General features: G+C 46.2%; 1 protein-coding gene across 1 annotated transcript in view; it reads left to right on the forward strand.

Annotated features, from left to right (window-relative positions):
• INTS6 (integrator complex subunit 6) overlaps positions 1 to 15,534 on the forward strand; it is a 487,951-nt gene that overhangs the window by 238,628 nt on the left and 233,789 nt on the right. The window contains exon 10 of the mRNA XM_085621797.1: positions 5,949 to 6,043. Coding sequence (XP_085477923.1) covers positions 5,949 to 6,043 — 95 coding nt within the window. The remainder of the gene's footprint in view (positions 1 to 5,948; positions 6,044 to 15,534) is intronic.

The following is a 15,534-nucleotide window of genomic DNA, read 5'->3' on the forward strand; positions in this document are numbered from 1 at the left end:
ACCTGTCCTCCAGGACACGTCGGGCTCCGGTTCGGTCGGAGCTCCCGCAGCCTCTTCGGTGCCGACCAATATTACCTTCGGCTTGCCTCCGTCAACAATCCCAAAAATGTTCCAACTCAGGACACGGGTCACCCAACCTACGGTCACACCTGCTGAGACGTCTCCGGCACGTATCATCGACGCCGGCACTGGCAGGATGATTCTCCAGGACCGAAGGATAACTTCGGAGCCGCCATTGGACCCTTTCAGGATCCCACTAAAAAGGAAGTTGCCTGCAGAATCGGAACCTCTCCTTTATGAACCCTTCCATTCATCCTACCAGGATCCACACCGGTTCTCCCCCACACGCTCCGATACAGACGCATTGGAGGACTACATGGCTGACCAAGTCCCCTACCATGTAGACACGGACCCTGATGACCAGCAGGACCCTGATCAAACTTGGGGCGACCCTGCAGACCCCAGTGCACCTCTCGATGCACAGGATCCACAACTCTATGGGGCAAAGACATCTCCTACGGAGGATACTGCGGCGTTCAATGCTCTTATCGAACGTGCTGCCAATAACCATGGGGTGCAGCTTCACTCTGATACCATCGAAGATGACTTTCTAATGGACACCTTTGCATCCTCAGAAAGACATGTAAAGACTCTGCCAATGTTGAAGGGGGTCCTCAAACCAGCCAAGGACATTTTCAAAGAACCCACCAGGGCACGAGTGATAAACCCCAGGATTGATAAAAAATACAGATCAGCACCTGGGGATCCTACTTACATCAGAGGACAATTACCACTCGACTCCATCGTCGTAGCGAATGCACGCAAGAGGGCACACTCGCAAACAACAGGTGACGCTCCTCCCCCGGACAAAGAGTCCAAGGTGTTGGAAACCTCTGGCAAGCGCGTTGCCGCCCAAGCTGCCAACATATGGCGCATAGCCAACACTCAGGCGCTCCTTGCTCGCTATGATAGAGCGCACTATGACACACTTGAGCAAATATTCCAACATCTCCCTGACCAGTTCAAGGAAGGCGCAGAAATGCTCATCAGAGAAGGACAGCTACTAACGAACGCTTCCATCAAATGCGCACTAGATGCTGCAGACACGGCTGCCAGAGCCATAAACACAAGCGTCATGTTGCGACGACATGCCTGGCTACGGATCTCAGGATTCAAGCCTGAGGTACAAAACAATATACTGAACCAGCCCGTCAACCCCGACTATTTATTCGGGCCAGAGGTTGACACCACCCTCGAAAAGATAAAAAAGGATACGGACACTGCAAAGTCCATGGGCGCACTACAAACTCAGTCCTTTCGGAGCGGCTCCTTTCGTCGCCCCGGAAACAAGGGAGCAGGTAGAGGACAGGGGTCACAACAAACATATAACAAAGGCAATACACAGACCACCTATGATAAAAACACCCGAGGTGGATATCGTGGCTCCAGCACAAAGGGCAGAGGACGCGGCTACGGCAACACCAGGTCCTCCCCCAAGAACAAGCAGTGACGCCCTCTCCCTTCCTCCCGACCACATAACACCTGTCGGGGGAAGGCTACAAAGGTTCCTGTCCACGTGGAATTCCATCACCACGGACAGGTGGGTCAAAGATATTATAAAATACGGTTACTGTCTGGAGTTAACCTCCACTCCACCCACAATACCACCAAGAAGCCGTCCTATGTCCTCAGAGCACTTAACGCTCTTACAGCGAGAAGTGCAAAGTATGCTTCTAAAAGGCGCTATAGAGGTCGTACCCATCCACGAGCAGGGTGCGGGAGTGTACTCCCTCTACTTCTTAATTCCAAAAAAGGACGGGTCGCTCAGACCTATCTTGGACCTGAGACCCCTGAACCAGTACATTCTTTCAGAGCACTTTCATATGCTCACTCTACAGCAAGTCCTTCCGCTTCTCAAGCAGGGAGACTTCCTAGCCACACTGGACCTCAAGGATGCGTACTTTCACATACCCATCCACCCCTCACACAAAAAATACCTCAGGTTCACTGTTCAGGGGCAGCACTATCAGTTCAAAGTCCTTCCCTTCGGCGTGACAACAGCGCCCAGGGTTTTCACGAAGTGCCTAGCTACGGTGGCAGCACATCTACGGAGGCAGCATATACACGTCTACCCCTACCTAGACGACTGGCTCGTTCAAGCGAAGTCAGCCCAGCAATGTGCAAGCCACATGTCCCGCACCATTCACCTTCTTCACAGTCTGGGATTCTCACTGAATTATCCAAAGTCCCATCTCCAGCCCGCACACGTACAACAGTACCTAGGTGCGACTATAGACACTCTGGCGGCCACAGCTCAGCCAAATTTAGTGAGGATCAACAGCATACAACTGCTGATCTCCAAATTCAAACCCAATCACTCACTTCCAGCGCGAGTGTTTATGCAGTTGATAGGCATGATGGCCTCCTGCATCTTCATAGTCCCGCACGCGAGATTACATATGCGCCCACTTCAGGAGTGCCTAGCACGTCAGTGGAATCAGGCTCAAGGACAGTTAAAGGACCTAGTGTTGGTGAGCGGTCGGGCATACAACTCTCTGCATTGGTGGAATCCACAAAACCTTTGCAAGGGCCGACCGTTCCAAGAGCCTGTCCCACAAATAGTACTGACAGCGGACGCGTCTCTCCAGGGATGGGGAGCTCATGTACTCCACTACACAGTGCAAGGACTATGGACAACACAACAAAAGAAGTTGCACATCAACCTTCTGGAATTGATGGCAATCTTCCTAGCCATGAAGGCATTCAAAGTACATCTATGCAACAAGGTCGTGTTGATCCGGACGGACAACATGACCGCAATGTACTACATACAGAAACAGGGAGGCACACACTCTCCACAGTTGTCTCATCTGGCTCAGAGCATGTGGAAGTGGGCCATTCAAAGGAACATGTTCCTCATGGCGGAACACCTCCCTGGCAAGGACAACCAGATGGCGGATCTGCTCAGCAGACACAGCCACCAAATGCACGAGTGGGAGTTACACCCATCAGTACTCCAACCGTACTTTCAGCAGTGGGGTCATCCGGAGATAGACCTATTCGCGACAAGCGAAAACGCAAAATGCCCAAGCTTCGCCGCCAGATTCCCACATCCGCAGTCGCAGGGCAATGCGATATGGATGAACTGGTCCGGCAGATTTGCGTACGCTTTTCCCCCAGCGCCATTGATACCGCTAGTGGCCCGCAAACTCCGACAACACTCCCTGACACTCGTCCTAGTTGCTCCCACGTGGGCACGCCAGCCGTGGTACACCACCTTCCTCGAACTTTCCGTGGTGCCGCATCAAAGGCTGCGGATCAAACCCGCGCATTTGACGCAGAACCATGGAGAGGTTCAGCACCCAGATCCGCAACAGCTGAATCTGGCGATCTGGCTCCTGAAGTCCTAGAGTTTGGCTATCTCAACCTGCCACCTGACTGTATGGACATCATCAAGGAGGCCAGGAGACCCACTACCAGAGCTTGCTATGCAGCCAAATGGAAAAGGTTCGTCATTTATTGCGGTAATAATGACATCAACCCGCTGGACGCATCCATCCAAAACATCATCTGTTATCTCTTACACCTATATCGATGCAATCTGGCGTACACCTCTATACGTGTCCATTTGACCGCAATATCAGCCTATCTGCAAACCAGGCAGCACCTCTCTCTATTCAGAGTGCCTGCCATCAAAGCATTCTTGGAAGGGCTCAAACGAGTCATTCCACCTAGTCACCCACCGGCTCCAATGTGGAACCTCAACTTGGTCCTCACACGCCTGATGGGTCCACCCTTTGAACCTCTACACTCATGCGAGATTCAATTCCTTACCTGGAAAGTGGCCTTCCTAGTAGCGATCACTTCCCTCAGAAGAGTTAGTGAACTCCAGGCACTAACCGTTCAAGAGCCATTTATTCAGGTTCACGCCAACAGGGTCGTACTACGTACCAACCCCAAGTTCATGCCCAAGGTAATATCGCAGTTCCACATGAACCAGACTATTGAACTGCCCGTTTTCTTCCAAAACCCACAAACTGTTGCAGAAAGGGCACTACATACACTAGATGTACGGAGGGCCCTCATGTACTACATCGACAGGACTAAACCATTCAGGAAGACAAAACAACTGTTCGTTGCCTTTGCCCCACACCACAAAGATAACGCCATCTCCAAAGCAGGGATAGCCAGATGGATAGTTAAGTGTATTCAAATCTGTTATCAAAAGGCAAAACGCACATTAACTATTCCACCACGAGCCCACTCAACACGTAAGTTGGGGGCTTCCATGGCCTTCCTAGGAAATATTCCCCTGCATGATATATGCAGAGCAGCCACATGGTCCACTACACACACATTTACAAAACACTATTGCGTAGATGTGCAGTCAAAACAGCAGGCAGCTGTAGGACAGGCTGTTCTCAAAACACTTTTTCAGACCGCTGCAGCTGGCACGGGTAGCCGCCGCTAATAGAGGGCACTGCTATGTATTCTATGCACAGATATGAATTCAGCAGCCCACATGCCTCGAACTGAATATGCTACTTACCAGTATGCATCTGTTCTTGGCATGTAGGGCTGCTGACATTCATATCGCCCTCCCTCCTCCCCGGCGCCTGTCGCAGCTGCAGCTCTCAGAATTACTGCAAGCATGGTCATCACTTTCTGTATCTACTCCATCACTGCCACAATGGCGAAAAACAATCTGAGGATGGAGAGGATGCCCATGCGCACTGTAGTCCAGGGGAGGAGTCACCTATCCAAGGATACTTCGAAGACTCTTCCAGGACAACAACGTGCAAACATCCGGACCCAACACTAGGCGGCGATCTATGCACAGATATGAATGTCAGCAGCCCTACATGCCAAGAACAGATGCATACTGGTAAGTAGCATATTCAATCTTGCTTACCCAGTGCAACGTCCAGCTAGTTGGAAGTATGGGCATGGTTAGATGTAGTGTATAAATATTTGATTGCATTTTACCCCAAAACATCTATTGTTCCCTAAACGTATCAGAATCTTCTATATTTACCTCCCAAGAACTAATGATCTGTTTTGGCATACTACATTACATTTATGTGGGATTCTACCAATCAGACAAAATAAGCTGTGCAGGCTGCTTCAGGGCAATTTGTGTGCCATTTTAAAGCTTAGAAAATTAGTATTGCATTAAGGACATTCCATTATATGATATTTTAGACCTAGGTTTACTTGTAGTGTGGCATTATTTTTCTTGTGTATGTTTGCCACCGTATTGAACTTTTGGTTAATTACCTCCCTTTATGCTTTCTAGTGCATTGAACTTTAATATAAAACAATGCATGTATTGGTTAGAGCGTATAAGAAAGTCATAACAATGACTTTGGCTTTTGCATAAATGTGAAACAGCATGGAAAAAAATAGCTCTACAATCAACGTAATTTAGGCCTAACCCTCCCATAAACATTGGGCTCTTGACTTAAATAAGGTTCCAAACAAATGTACTGTGGCTCATATCAGAGTACTGTTGAGCCATATGTTTAATCTTCTAAATAATTCCTCTCCCCCCAAGAAAAAATTGCAGAAATTAATTTCAGAAGTGCTAATGCCAACAATGACTATTGTTGGAATTTGTTTGAGTCTAATCTCTTTTCCGATTTGTAATTTAAAATGCACACAAGTGCTGCTTAGTGAAACAGTGGGACACTCTGTTATTGTCTGCTTAAATGGGTTGGCAACCTTACAGAACTTTATGATTAAACTCTCTACCATATTCTACACTGCCACCAGTTAGCTACACTCTGCATTATAGAGTTTCAGTAAATTCATTTTAAGTTCATTACTGGTTCTCTTGTTATTGACCATTTTTGTCCTAAATCATTTATCCGGTTCATGGTTTAGTTGTAAATATTTTAGTGTAGGGGCTCTCATTCTTAAACCTTTTTCTCTCATAACAAATCTTTTAGATGAGTTGTTCAAAGTACATAAGGGGAAACCAACTTTGAAATGGAGACAGTCATTTGAAAACTATTTGAAGATTATGCCACCATATTATCTTAAGGTAAGTTGTGTTTTTCATAAACCCAAATTGATGTTGAATACAATTTTTGATAAGTCTTTTTCTGTGTTAAACAGACAAATATGATCATTAATTACCTTGGACTAAAATTTTTGTTACTTAATTCTTCAAACATGTAGGTGATTCTTGATTTTTCACCACGTCTGTGATCTCTTGACAATACCTTGAAGTAGCTCACCACTTCCATGGGGACATTTACCTGTTGAAATATGACTGAATTTGTTTTCATGTCCCGGTGCATGCTCTTAAGTGTTTTTCCCATCACTGGAGAATTTTCTCTATTTCCAGTCTTATACTTAGTCAACTTTTTTTTCTTTTTTTAAATTAAAATGTATAAATCATTTTGGATTAAGATAATGACGTGAAATTTATGATTCACAAGTTACACAAACCTAGAGTAATATTTGAAATGACATGTTCGGTTTCTGAACAAGGTATGACGCCTTATTTTCAGTCTTATTTGAATGAGTTTTCTTGCAATATTAGTGTACCATTTAAGTCTTTAAAACCCATTACATTTATTTCACTTTTTCAAAGCAATTTTCTAATTATTTATTAACAAGAGGTTGGACTTTCTGATCCGCTTCCGATCTAGTGGTGTCTTCGGATTTATATTTATGTAGTCTATGATCGCATCATTCGAAGGTGAAATGGTTTGTTTTGCAACTACATATGTACACCTCTGTCACTACACAATTCATTCTCGCACAAACAGTTTTTGGCAGAAGGCACTTTCTACCCCTGTCCCCTTCTTGTACTCACAAGTTTATCTCAATTCCCTGTTCTGCTCCTGGATAGTAAATTCAACTTCTCCAACACACCAGGGTCTGTTTATTCCTCAATATTATGGTTTATAAATATATTTTATGTTTGCAAAAAAACAAAAGGTCACCAGAACTGAACCTTTGTTTTAAGCAGATATGTAAATTGCTATGACTTCACTCTGCTTGTATGATCAATACAGATCAGATGTAAATCAGATAATTACTTGTTTCAGTTCTCTCATGCAGTTAATTCAAAACTAAGTATTACAAGGCATGCCTCTTGATGGTCATAGCTGTGTGTATGGCATCAAATGTAGTCGGTCACATCTCTAATTTGCTGTCACCCTGGCAGTGTTAAAGTACCCCCATTCTAGGCAATTTGTCAACTGGTATATTTCTGCAGCTGCTTGGCCTGGAACATGAAGAGCTTATGAGGAGTCTCCTAGAATACTTAACCATGCTCCAGCAGTTTAGCTTTCAGATGGCCAGCATCATGGCATCAATCTCTCCCAGGGTCCTGACCCATAGACATTTTTGCGCTAGATATGTTCGCAAATGACTTTCTAGAACTACTAATTAGGAAATATAACAATAAAGATAACAAATTATGCTGGTAATATCACTGAATTCCAGCAGAAGTCTTCATGCCTTCTATTGTAAATCAGTCTGTGCTCTAAGACCATGGACGTTATAATATAAAAATAGGCAAACTGTGGCTTTCCTAAGCACAACTTGGTGTTTAGGGATATCATTTGACAAATGCTGATTGGTTACATCATTACTAAAATATTCCTTTTGAGTGATTTGACAAATTGTTACATTTCCGACTTACTGTTCCATGCTTAATGTTTTAGAATAAAAAAAATCACTAACTGCAGGCTACTCTGAAGAATTGCAACTTAATGTTGCACTTAAGAGCGTCCGAGAGTTCCTTTGTAATTAGAGTTTACTGTACTTGGGTGCCATCCTTGAATAGTTTATGTATAGCAGCATTTAAACATATAGAATTAATGCAAGTGAGGTTTACTTATTTTTGTTTGAATCTGTTTTTTTAAATATTTTCTGTTTTGTTCTGTTCTGAGAGAGGTATACAGTCAAAACATTGTCAAATGCATGGTCACTTGTTACACAGCAGAATGAGGAATTTAAATTCAAATAGAACAGTATATTAACTATATGACTGTCACTGTGTGTACAGCACATGCCAATAAAGGGTGCCCTATGGAACCCAATTGACAGGGTGTATGCAAAATCAGATACAACAGAGCAGGGGTCTACCAGTCATAACTTGAAACACTTAGTGACACTACAATAAGACATTCCCCATAATGAGTCGTCTCATATGATGTAGCATATAGATCAGTTTTTTTTTTTAAACAGTTCAAACTAGTTTGTAACACACCAGGCAACACATCTGCACTACCAGTACTGCCCCCCCCCACACACACACACACACACACACACACACCATGTGGTGTGTCCAGAAATAGGTATATCAGTCAGGACACAGGTGTATGGATGGGGCGCCGTGACAAAGAACTAAAGATGCCAGTCTATAACCGTGTTGGACAGGTCTGTGGCATTTGTTGCAGTGTCTACACTAACTTCAGATACGAATGTGCAAATCTGTAAATCAGTGAAAATTGTGTCCCAGTAAGTGGCAATAGGATATTTTCGCAGCCAGAGTGTATCTTCCCTGTGTAGGGCTGTGCTTTCATCTTGTGCCCAGTTAATCATTAAGTACTGCCAGGCGATAAATGGCGGACTTCCGTCTTCGAGTATTGAGACTTTTAGCCATTGCAAACCCTAGGTCAAGGAAGCAGGAAGGGACCCTTCATTTATTGTGTCTGCTATGCAATCCTAGGAGACATACTCCCCATCTATGTAGGTTGGGAAGTTCTGTGCAATTGCATAATGCTGGTGTGACGTTCTGCCAATAGGCATGTAAGTGGGGGCAAGCCATAGCATATGTAGTCATAGCATGTGTAGGAAAAGCCATAGCATGTGTAGGAGATCAGTATTTAGGACGCGGTTTTCCACGCTTTGCGAAGCGTGGAAAACCGCGTCCTAACTGTGGTAGAATCAGTTAATATTAGCAGGGGTAAGGTAAGCTCTGTGTATTTTATAAAGCTGAATAATTGCACTGCACATGCCTGGTTCCCTTCAACTTCAACCCATTCCTAGTCCGTGCATGGGCGTGACAGTTCTGCCTCCCATAGTTGTAGAGAGAGAAGCTGTGGGACAGTGTTGAAGTGAAGAGTCCGCAAACCAGCGTATGAGGTGACTGCCTCGCCCCATAACTTGTAAATATTGGATCAAGAGGTGGGTCGGCAGTTCAGTGGTGAAGTCTCCCAAGCGTTGCACTAGTGTAGCAATCAGTGAATTATGGAACAGGAACTGACCAGGTGGCAGCCCTTCTTTGTCCATCATTTTCTCATACAAGAGCAGGACCCTGTCTCTATATAGGTCCCCCATTGTGTGTGCCTGCAGCATGCCATGTCGTCAGTTCCACTGAAGTTATTGGTCCAATGGCCCTAGGTGTGCCCAGTAGTGTCAACCCTGATGCGTAGGGGAGTATATGTCTAGTAATGCGGGGACATCCAATATAGCATCTACGTGCAACCCTCCGTAAAACTAATTTGGGCTGTCGCGTTTTCGTGCAAGGGTGATAAAAACACGTTATGGATTGTGAAGTCCAGCCGGATAAGGACGTAGCTGTGTCAAATGCAGCCCTTCTAGCCATTTTCCAATTTATTGGATTCGGGCAGCAAGGTAGTAGTGCTCAAAATGAGGGACAGCTAGACCCCTCCCTGTCCGTGGGCAAGCAGAGTTTTGATAGCGCTACACTACATCTCGATTAATTCCACATAAAGTCCCTGCCCGGTCGCTCGAACGTTTGAAAGAAAGCGGCTGGGATGTATACAGGAAGATTTGTGAAGAAATGGAGGAGGTGGGGAAGGATCACAATTTTCAATAGAGCCACCCTCTCTTCTGCCGCCAGTGGCAATGTATGCCAGATGGTCATTTGGGATTGCAAGGACGTGACTGCCGGAATTACATTCCCATTGAACAGATCTGTAATGGAGTGGTATATACTCACCCAGGTATCTAAAGGTATGCTTTTGCCAATCTACACATGCCTTTCCTATAGTGAAGCATCGGTTGGCGGCATCTGGAAGAAAAGGATACAGGCATGATTTCATCCAGTTACCCGCAGCCCGGATATAATGGCAAAGATCGATAAAGTGGAGGCAATAATGGCCAGAATGTTAGGAGTGTTTCTGATGTATAACATATCATGTGCGTATAATGATAGTATATGTGTCCCTTCGCCTAAAGGGATACCCCAGTGAGCGCCCTGGCATCGCAGCTCCAATGCTAGCTGTTCAATCGCCAGAGAGATCAGCAGAGGTGTCCACAGGACATCTGTCTCTTACTACTGTAAATGGGAATGGCCTCTGATATGAGGGGGTCCTGTCTTGACCCTAATTATGGGATCAATATATAATAGTTTAACCAGGCAAATTAAGCGTCTGCTTATACTGAAGTGGGATAGAACATTGAACAGGTAGCCCCACTCCAGCAAGTCAAAGGCCTTGTCAAGATCCAAGACCAGAAATCCTGAACACGGCCAGGTAGAAGGGGTGTAATGTAGGACCCGGAAGAAGCAACATAAATTTAGGGATGTACTTTGAGCAGGGACAAAACCATTTTGATCTGGATGGGCCAGTGATGGGAACCAATGGGCACAGCACATCATTGAATTTATGGGATCAAATGGGCTAAGTGGACTGCAAGTACCTTCGCTTATACTTGCAGTCAGTGTTGAGTAATGCCAGTGATCTATATGAGCCAACCACTTCAGAGTCTCTGTTGGGCTTGGGTAGGTTGATGACGGTCGCGTCTCTTTAGAAGCTAGATAGCACGCCAAGGGACAGGGCCTCTTCATACACAGCCACCAACTGCAGGGTAATTTGAGTCCTATACGCCTTAGACAGTTCAGCCGGCAGGCCATCGGGTCCCAGGGATTTGCGATTAGCTAGCGCCTTGATTGCATTTGTAACTTCACTTAACGTCATGGGTTCTACTAATTCTGTCTGCTGGTCTAGTGGAATGCGGGGTATAGGGAGGTTGATTAAGAATGCAGCATATGCATCAGTTTATCGTAGTAGACTGGTACACCCTTGTGTAATGTTTTCATCTCGTCATGGTTAGTGCACTGTGTGTAGTGAAGGGAGCCTGTTTCTGAATGCAGTGCCATTATGGTCCTTTGCGGTTGATCCAGGCGAATTGGCTATGCCAAGAGTCTAGGTCTGTCCACTGTGGCATGTGTGCGTACTGAGGGAGTAGCATAATTAAGGCAGTGCAGTCTTTCCGACAGCATAATATGATAGCGACGCGCCCGTGCCCCAGAGTCAGTGGAATGTATGTTCCAGCTTATAGCTGTCCCTGGTGAGTGTTTGCCTCGTGTTCCCCCTCTATGCTCAGGCAGTGGCCAAGTAACGTCACTTTAAAGGCATCCCTTTCCACCAATTTAGTGGATGCTGTGTTGACACGGGGTCTTCTAATAAAGCTTTCTGAAAGCGCCTGGTGGGTATGGGGTAGTAACTCAACTGCACATTGTAAATGTAATTCTTGGGGATTGTGATCAAAGTGGGTGTGTCCCAAGTAGTCTACATGTGTAATGAAGAGTAGCAATGTGGGTGTGGCCACCTACCTGTCTATGCGGTTATGGAGGTCATGAAGGGTTGAATAGAAGGAATAAACCCTTACCCCTGGGTTCCGAAAATGCCACGTATCCACCAACTGCCATTGCTGTAGCTTATCAGTTAGCATTTGTGCATTTAGGTTGTAGTTGTGCGGGGGAAAGGAGCGATCCAGGGCAGTATCGAGCATGCTATTGAAGTCTCCTCCAATGAGTCACGGCACTCCGCTCCACTTAGAAAGCGTGCTCGATAGCCCCCCCCCCCCCCCCCTTCCACCCCCCCCCCCACACAATGAGGCATCTCTCTTCTTGGTGGTCTAGCAACACGCCTTTGATACAAATGGGGTCTCGGGTCTGACCCACAGTAATAGCCCTTGTGCATAGCTAGAGTAGTTTGTGGCAAACACATGACCACACCATTGTCTCTGCAGCCTGATGCTTTTTGTATTTGTAAGGAGAGTTTCCTGCAGCAGTGCAATGTGTGGAGTGACGCTTTTAGTAGGTGTAAACTGAGTAACTGCGCGAGGGAGTGTGCATGCCCCTCACATTTCATGTTAGTATATTAAAATGGGTCCTGATTGGTGGGGCATATTATCTAGTGAGACCTGCATAGGCATCAGAGAGGGTGCGGTGGCATTTGTTGAACAGAGTGGTAGTGTGCGAAGGAAGTGTGTAGTCAGTGCTGGCTGTGTGTCGGAACAAAGAAATGCAAATCACCAACAGCCTTACAAAATACCAGTTCGAGTCATGTGAGCTGTAGATCGCATGCTTTGCTTACTCCTGCCCGCTAGGATTGGGTCCGGATGTTTGCAAGTTCTTTTTTTTTTTCTAAGAAGTCTTTACAGTCACGAGGTAAGGTGACTCCTCCTTTCGGTGATAGTGGGCATGGGCATCAACTCCATTGTTAGAGTGTTTTTGTTCTGATGTGTATTGCTGCGCTCAGTTTCAGAATCTGTCCTCTGGTTCCCCTCGGTGCGCAGTCCACACTACCCTCGACAGTTTTGTTTTCGAACGAGTTTTCTTTTCTCCGCGGTTCGATTCGACCATCACTATATCTCCGTTTTGATTGGAATTTCGTGGCTACCTTCCGGCCTATCCGCATCGGTCCGGCTCTTTGTTGATAGAACGTACTCCATTTAAATTCTGCCCCCTGTGCCACGCGAAGTATCCGTGTATGCATGTACTTCACCTTGTGCTTGTCCCCAGAGAGCAAAGCACTAAACTGCAACGCATGCTGATCCTACACATCGAAGAATACTCTGTCATCGTCTTGCTCGATGCTAGAGAGATGCAGTGGCAGCAGTTAGACGACACACTGGATCCGCCGAGCAAGAGGAAGTCTCAGCGGCCGAAGAACAGGCTTCAGCAGCGTATGACTGAATCCGGAAGAAGATGTGCCTCCGGGACAAGGGGACGTGAGTACAGAAGACCCTTCCACCCCCCCCCCCCCCCAAAAAAAATCTACGGCTTAGGCACCACCACTGCCTTCAGGCCAAGGTCAGCATCAAGAAGAGGTTTCTAATGTTCCACCTTCCGGCTCAGCACCAAAACACTATGACAAGCCTTCTGGCTCTGAACCGTCCAAAACCCACTTCCGAGCAGAAACCTTCGGCTCTAAGCACAAGATTGGCTCGGAGCTGAAACCTTCCACACCGAAACCAAAGAAATATTCCTCGCTGAAAGGACATTCAAGCTCTGCACCAAAAGCTTTAGTGTCAAACTAAAGAGCTGCCCGTACTGCAACCGGATCCAAACATAGATGTTGTACCACCGAAGTCATTTCCGAAACAAACAGAAAAAACTCTGTATCAATCCTGATAAAGGGCATATTCACGCTACACCGCCATCCTAACACAAGCTTCTTGATTAAGACAGTTCTTATAAGATGTGAAGAGGAAAGGTGTGGCTACTAGTCTTTTCCACACACTACCATGTCCTCCTCTTCCCTCTCCACCTCAGCTTGATCCTTTACACATTATACCTAGTCCGTCTCATCTACCTCACCCTGATGCAGGTGATACTGATGATGATGACTCAGTTACCAATAGATCCTTGGACGGATTATACAATGGATCCTCCACAGGATACAGACTCAGATCTTTACTCTGCCAGACCATCTCCACCTGATGACAATCTGTCATATCAGGAACTCATTGCTAGAGCTGCACAGTACCATGGAGCAGAGCTCCATGAAGAATCCTTAGAGGAGGATTTTCTTTTTGAAACTCTAGGATCACACAAGTCATGTCAAACACTGGCTATGCTTAAGGGCACCCAGACAAGATCTTTAAAGATCTTATACATGCTAGAATCCTCACTCCTAGAGTAGATCATAAATACAAACCTTCTCCATCTGACCATATTGTCATTAAGGGTCAGTTACCACTTGACACTGTAGTAGTATCCAGTACTCAAAAGTGAGCTAATTCTCAAACGTCTGGAGATGCTCCTCCCTTAGATAGTCAAAACGGATTGATGCTTCTGGCAAACACGTAGCTGCGCAAGCAGCTAATCATTGGCGTATTGCTATCACCCAAGGTCTCCTAGCAAGATATGATTGGCCCCGCTGGGATGAAATAGAGCAATTACTACAGTTTCTCCCAGATGAGCATAAGGCCAAAGCTCAGGATTTAGTTCAAGAAGGTAAACTAATTTCCAACACTTCCATTAGATGTTATCTAGATGCAGATGACACCGCAGCTAGAGAGGTAAATACTAGCGTCCTACTCGGGAGCCATACCTGGTTACTTATTTCAGGGTTTAAGCCTGAAGTCCAGCAATCCATTCTCAGCATACCTTTTGACAAAAAACCTCTTTTTGGCCCTTAAGTTGATCAAGCGCTCAAAAAAGTGAAAAAAGACACCGATGTAGTAAAATCTATGGGTGTGCTTCAATCTTCCTCAAACAGAGGTTCCTTTCGGCACTCCTTTTACAGGGGAGGGTCCAAGTCCACAGGGACAGACCAAAATACTTCCTCTTACGAAAATAATTCCCAATCATCTTTTACAAGAGGATTTTTCAGAGGAGGCTATAGGGGAAATGGTCCCAGGGGCAAAGGTAAAAACACCACACCCCGAAATTCCCCTTCCCCCAAATAAGCAGTGACTTCCCCACACTTCCCTCAGACTATTTCACACCCGTCGGAGGAAGACCTCAAGACTTTTTCCCCATTTGGGAATCGATAACAACGGACAAATGGGTGATTGGAATTATCCAACATGGTTATTACCTGGAGCTTACCAACAACCCTCCAAACATTCCACCTCAATATTGCAAATTGTCACCAGGCCACCAGCACTTGCTTCAACAAGAAGTGCTATCTCTATTACTCAAAGGGGCTATAGAACCAGTCCCAGTTTGGTACCAAGGGTCGGGGGTTTATTCCCTTTACTTTCTAATTCCCAAAAAGGATGGCTCATTAAGACCTAGTCTAGATCGCAGAGTTAAACAAATGCATACTATCTGAAAGAGACACGTTAGTGATAGATTCCTTACCTTCGAATATCCCCAGGCGTCAGACTGGATCCGGAAAGTTTTGCTAGCAGTACCCCTGCGCGACAGTAGGTGGTGTTGTGTGGCTCTGCGTCCGTCGCTGGTGTCGTAAGCGCCGAGATGACGTCACGGAGAGTACTTGGGCGGCACCCATGCGCGCTGACGTCAGTCCTTTATTTTTCCATGCCAGCAAGCGCAGATCCTGTTAGAGCACGTACTTTAGGCACTTTTTGACTACCCTTTTTGAGACTTTGTCTCCTTTTCTCCTTGGTGCACGTAGGGATGCCTGGATGTGTCTTGTGGGGCCTGCCATCTTAATATGTTGGTGGCGGACCCCCACGATGTTTGCCTCTACTTCCTGGAGACCGACCACGGCTCCCGGTCCTGTCAGGCCATGGCCCTGAAGGTCTTGCGGGAGCGGCGCCGGAAGCGGCACTCGTCCCAGAGCCATCCCAGGGACCGTTCCCGGGAACGCTCGCGGGGCCACAGTCGTTGCTCCTCGGGCTCTTCAC

This window comes from Triturus cristatus, chromosome 8 (genome assembly GCF_964204655.1).
Source record: "Triturus cristatus chromosome 8, aTriCri1.1, whole genome shotgun sequence".
NCBI lineage: Eukaryota > Metazoa > Chordata > Amphibia > Caudata > Salamandridae > Triturus > Triturus cristatus.